The 6,154-nt window shown below is 40.3% G+C and overlaps 1 protein-coding gene across 1 annotated transcript in view; it reads left to right on the forward strand.

Moving 5' to 3' along the window:
- myo7ab (myosin VIIAb) overlaps nt 1-4,308 on the forward strand; it is a 34,471-nt gene extending 30,163 nt beyond the window's left edge. Inside the window, exons 41-49 of the mRNA XM_071544037.1 lie at nt 89-194; nt 337-450; nt 989-1,076; nt 1,187-1,293; nt 2,181-2,366; nt 2,929-3,045; nt 3,200-3,283; nt 3,902-4,021; nt 4,216-4,308. Coding sequence (XP_071400138.1) covers nt 89-194; nt 337-450; nt 989-1,076; nt 1,187-1,293; nt 2,181-2,366; nt 2,929-3,045; nt 3,200-3,283; nt 3,902-4,021; nt 4,216-4,308 — 1,015 coding nt within the window. The remainder of the gene's footprint in view (nt 1-88; nt 195-336; nt 451-988; nt 1,077-1,186; nt 1,294-2,180; nt 2,367-2,928; nt 3,046-3,199; nt 3,284-3,901; nt 4,022-4,215) is intronic.
- The last annotated feature ends 1,846 nt before the right edge of the window (nt 4,309-6,154 follow it).

Genomic DNA, 6,154 nt, shown 5'->3' on the forward strand with positions numbered 1-6,154 from the left:
GTTATTCTTCCATTTCATTTTTACTTAACTCTCTTTCAAACTTTCCTTTCCAACTCTCTTTATCGTTCCTCTCCGCTCTGTGTTGCAGAAATGGATCGAGGAAGTACCCTCCTCATCTGGTGGAGGTGGAGGCCATCCAGCACAAGACGACTCAGATCTTCCACAAAGTTTACTTCCCTGATGACTCAGATGAGGTCAGAGGTCAACTGAAACCCCAAGTGCTTCCATATAGCATAATAGTTTGTGTCCTATGGTATCAATGGGGTTTCAGAGGTTTTTCTACCTTGCCACCAATAAAATTCTGGGGAAAACACTCAATACTGTTTTTCATTCCAGGCGTTTGAGGTGGAGTCGAGCACCAAGGCCAAAGACTTCTGCCACAACATCTCCGGCCGGCTGATGCTCAAATCCTCAGAGGGCTTCAGTCTCTTCGTCAAGATCACTGACAAGGTAGAGGGCCTCTCTTTAGCCTGGATATCTAGATTCTTGTAAAAGTTTGTTTTTTTGTAGCATTTTAAAACTATTACACTGTATAATGAAGACTTTGGCTCCAAAATGAATATCTGCCTTTTGAAAGAAGTAACAGATACTCCTAGAAAATGACTGGTAGTTCAAAATGAAAACAAATGATTCTACATTTAAAAGGGTTGTCAGTTGAAGGCTACTATGGCTCAACATAGTAGGCTCCATGCTAAAGTGTTAGCATGGAGCCTACTATCACTCAACATATGTTAAAGTGTTAGCATGGAGCATCGGAGCCAACAATCTAACAAAAACTTGGTGTATTCCTTTAAGTTCTGGCTTTACTAAATTAAAGCACTTTTACTGACCGGGTCCTCTATTGTTCAGATTTATTGAATGATGAACTACAGTTAATGTTTTTCTCCAGTATTTTGAAAATGAGCTCTTTCAATGGAATATCATCAAATCTTCAACTGATATCAGTGTTTTTCACAGAACTTCAACCTGTGCTTCTCTGGTTCTCCAGGTGATCAGCGTGCCTGACGGCGATTTCTTCTTCGACTTCGTGAGGCACCTGACCGACTGGATCAAGAAAGCCCGACATGTAAAAGACGGTAAAAAGCTCGGCTCAAGAGTTAGCGAAGATAACGGCTGAAACGTGTTAATTACGCAGCTAGATTTCCTGTGCGGTTTACCTTCTAACCTCTGCTTCTCCCGTGTGAAGGCGTAGTGCCTTCGCTGACCTATCAGGTGTTCTTCATGAAGAAGCTGTGGACCAATACGGCGCCGGGAAAAGACTCCATGGCCGACTCCATCTTCCACTACTACCAAGTGAGTGGCCTCCGTAACAGCAGCACATACCTACGTATATCTCAAAAATGTACACACTGCAAAAACTATCCATTTCAACAAGTCGTGTCATTTTGTATCATTAGTATTGTGTTTTTAAAATCCTCTTTTTCTTTGGAGTGTCATTTTCTTGATACTAATGGTGTAATCCACATTATTTTGAGACATTAACACATTCTAGAAAATTCTTATAACCGATCAAACTGCATTGTAAACAAGTGAAATGATCTCAACCCCATCAGCATATTTTTTTCACTATTTTTTAAAGATAAATGGCATTAAAACTCAATACTAAACTAAATGACTTGTTACAGTAAGCTTGGCATTTTTTGCTTGACTCTCAGTATGTCTGTTTGTACACACTAGGGTTAGACCAATATATTGGATTGCTGATAATACAAAAATAATACAATATAATAATACAATATAAAAATGGGATCTGGTCCAGTCAGTGTCGTCCACATCTGATATGATGGATATGATGCAGTTTGTTTGATTACATACAGTGTAGAATTGATCAATACTACACTGGCTGTCTTTGGGAAGCCCTTAACCTGAACTGATTCTAATGAGACATTTTGATCAAAGTGTGCATTAATATGTATTATTAATTATTATTGATGGAGAGTTTTAGTGTCCTATGATGGTCTAAATGCTGTTTCAGAGGCTTTTCCACAAGAATAATATTCTGGTGAAAACACTGAATACTTCTAATGGTAGAAAGTATCAGCTATCAGCGGCTTCAATCCAAAAATATCGGAATTGGTATCAGCCTTTAAAAACACATCCTGTATCGGTCAACCCTAGTGCACACACACACACACACACACACACAAGCAAACACACACACAGCTGTTTCCTCTGTACAGGAGCTGCCTAAGTATCTGCGTGGCTACCACAAGTGCTCCAGAGAAGAGGTGCACCAGCTGGCGGCACTCATCTACAGGGTGAAGTTTGAGGAGGACAAATCCCACTTCCACAACATTCCCAAGGTCCTGAAGGAGCTCGTCCCCCAGGACCAGCTCCGACACCTCTCCCCCGACGACTGGAAGAGGGTAAGATTGTCAAAAACATGTAACAACAGAGGAGTGTGGGCCAAAAATCCAATGAAGACTAGATGCAAGGGAGTTTTGAGATTAATCTCAGAACTCAGATAAATTTCTCACATCCATAATCCTCTTCTGTAGAATAACAATGACTTTTTTTTATCTTGGTTTGAAAACTAGATGCAAAGGAAGCTGGCATTCACAAATGAGACAAAAAATTTCCAAAGTTTTATCACATACATTTCTGTTTAATTAAAAATGACATTTACAGTTTAGGTATTTTAGTAGATTCTCTCATCCAAAAAATAGAGAAATAAGATCTGGAAAGTGCTATTTGTTGTTCAGTTTGACTTCTGGTGTTGAATAGCTTACTTCAAAGCAACATGAAAAGAGCACAAGTGTGATAATATTGATAATATCAATATTGTATCTCCGCCCAGTGTATTCTGGCTTAGGCTCCAGCCCCTCCATGACCCTGAATAGGAATAAGCGGGTAAACAAAATGAATGAATGTTGTGATATGCACATCTTTTATCTTACTGGTTTGTCTCTGTATGTGTCTTCCTCCCAGTCCATCGTGTCGCTATTCAACAAACATTCAGGGAAGAGTCGAGAAGAGGCCAAGCTCTCCTTCCTAAAAATCATTTACAAATGGCCGACCTTTGGCTCTGCCTTCTTTGAGGTCAAGGTAAAGGATTTAGACCATAGTGAAGAACTTTTACAAATCCAATAATAAGCTGTTGCACATAGTTCTTTTTCTCTTTTTTATTTTTCTTCTTTTGCATCTGCAGTGAAGCTCATTCCTGTGTGCTCACCTATTCTTGCTTTCTTCTTTCTTGCAGCAAACCACTGATCCAAATTACCCAGAGACCCTCTTGATCGCAATCAACAAACATGGAGTCAGTCTGATTGATCCCAAGTCTAAGGTGGGTCTGCATGTCTGTGCACAGAAATGCATTTCAGAACAAAAGCACATCAGTCTGTATTTCAAAAATGATAGAGGATCCAAAATGTGAGTATTTTGCGAACAAAAAACTTAAAGCTGCACAAGACAACTTTGCACTTTTGTGGCCCCAAGTGGCAGCAAGAGTATGTGAATTCTTGGAAGTTTGAAGGACTTCATTACCCAAAAATCCTTTAATGTGGCGTCAGTAAACTACATGTCTTCTTCTAGTGTGTGGTGGAGGTAGAGGTGGTGAAGAAGTTCAGGTATCACCGGTGAGCGCTCACTACTGTTTAGTAGACACTTTTGGATTTCAATTTTAAGTTTCAATTTGTCACTTCTTGTGCATGGAGCAGATTTCCATTGTGTCCATTAACTTGGGCAAACAGTGTCAATCTACACCATCTCGACTAGTGCACACTGTTGCACCTCCACTTTGTGATTTGGACTGATTGGGTGTATTTTTTCATACAAATCTTGCCTAATGCAGCTTTAAGTTACATACTACCCTTTGCGAGAGTAGGTGTCACTTTTGTCTAATGCTGAATATCTCTTTTTGGAACAAAACTCTTCATCCTTCCTCTCCCTGTATGTTGTGCAGGACATCCTGACCACCCACCCCTTCACTAAGATCTCCAACTGGAGCAGCGGCAACACCTACTTCCACATCACCATCGGGAACCTGGTCCGAGGCAGCAAGCTGCTGTGTGAAACCTCACTGGTGAGCTGTTCAATCAAGTCAAAGCTAAATTAGAGAAGAGTTTGTTGTTAGACATTATTTAGTATAGAATTACATAACTGTCTAGGGTAATACCAATGGAGTGAAACCTCCTGATCAGAACAGAATATAGTTTAGAAGAGCAGAACATATGACAGTTTTAGTAATATACTGTCATATGCCCCCCCCCCCCCCAGGGCTACAAGATGGACGACCTCCTGACCTCTTACATCAGCCAGATGCTGACGACCATGACCAAACAGCGGACGTCCCGGGGCAACAGCAAGTGAGCTGGAAACTCATCGATCGTCCCAAATCGATCCCACATTCATTAACACGCGGCACACACGGCCGCCCACACACGCAAAGCGAATGCACTCGTTACATATCTGTGAAACATATAGAGCACGTGTGCGAGAGAGAAAACTCCATATCACAAATAGAACAAAGAAGGCGCCGGTTCTTTTGACTCGTCTGCACCAAGTGGTATTAAGGCAAATCCCCATTCTGAGCGCTGTGTTGACTGGCGACACTGAAATGCCAATGTTTTCATTTGTTATGTTAGTATGTATCGGTCCTGTCTTAAACTCACCTGTTGCCTTTAATTGACTTTTCTCCCAACGCACCACATGTAACATGGCAACTGGGATGGCTTCTTAAAAAGCACAGCTCTAGTCCTCCGCATTATATTATCAGCGAAGTTTCTTGCTTTCTCAATTCTCTCTACACTTGCGAGCTGTAAATAGTTGAGGAATTCTGTCTTATGCGTATTAATTACGATCATTTTCAGATTTTAGAGTCGGAATTCGATGCCTTGACATTTGTGCATTCTCTATGCATCAGTGTTGAGAACTTATCAGTGTTTCTAGTTGGTAGAAGAACCTAATGGATTTACACAAAATGATAGAAAATCGGATTTCTAACTTTGTGGTCCAGATGTGAGCTTTTCATGGCTGTAAACCAGAATCAGTTTGCCTTAGAGATAGTTCCCAGATAGCAAATTGGGCCTGGAACCCCTAAAAAATACCCAACAAGCACTCCTTCGTTGTTGTTTTTTTGTCTTGTACGTAGCTTTGTTTTTAAGATGCATCATTATTTATGTTTCCCAAACCAGCATGGAGGATAGTCTTCACTTTTCAAAAGAATATGTCATTCTGGAACAAATCTTTTCAAATATAGATCAGACCAAAGGCACGCCATCATCCCTTTGCGGATGTATTTTAACCTGATGTTTCAATTTGCCAGAGGAAACAGACCACATTTGTGCCACAAGAGTTAAAACATCACCTCTGTATCAGTTCATCCAGCTAGTCAGACCGCTTTTAGAGTGTCCTCATACGTACTGAGTGATGATTTCATGCACACACATTTGAGTGTTTTTTAAAGTATTAGCATTGATTTTTTGATCATGTTTATGGAGACAGGAGAAATAGTTTCATCTATGATAAGATGGATGGATAAATGACATTATCCGTTGCAAATCAAGGTTTCAGCTGGCGTACATGTAAATAATGACAAAATAGCTTTGACTAGAAACAAATGCAACTGAAACACATGTATTCACTTTGATCCCTCTAAATGTGATGGTGAAACTTAAGACTCTTGCCAGCATTTGAACGATCCTTCTCTTTAATATGATCTGTGCTCCGGGAACCAGGGATCAGGACCGAACCAGTCGCTCGACACCCTGAGCTGTACTGGAGACAGCCAATCACTACTCTGGGTCTGAAGGCATTTTAATCTTAGTTGTCATTTCTAAAAACAGCTTCAGATGCAAGTGGTGAACCTGTCCCGCCGAGCTTCAGCTTTAACATCTGTTTAATAGATTTTAACCCGTGGAGCCGGAAGGGTTTCCACAAAGAGCCATGCTGAAGATTCAAAGAAATGTCACATTTGTCTGAAAATATTATTTTATTCTGATATGCCATATTATACAGTTACAATCTGAGAGGAATCGTTGAAATGGCTTTTACAGTTCTACAGAACAATCTTGTAAATGTCATTCATAGAAAAATCAGTCATTGGTTTGTACATGGTGATTCTTTGGCAAAACATGAAATAAATTGACATTTCTTACCCATTCAAACGATGTTGTTCTTATTTGGTACTCTATGGGCCCTATTTAAACGAAGTGCA

Source organism: Centroberyx affinis, unplaced genomic scaffold, assembly GCF_046629955.1.
Source record: "Centroberyx affinis isolate AG114_WGS23_722 - 3 ecotype Tasmania unplaced genomic scaffold, CSIRO-AGI_Caff_v1 ptg004438l_1, whole genome shotgun sequence".
Lineage (NCBI taxonomy): Eukaryota > Metazoa > Chordata > Actinopteri > Beryciformes > Berycidae > Centroberyx > Centroberyx affinis.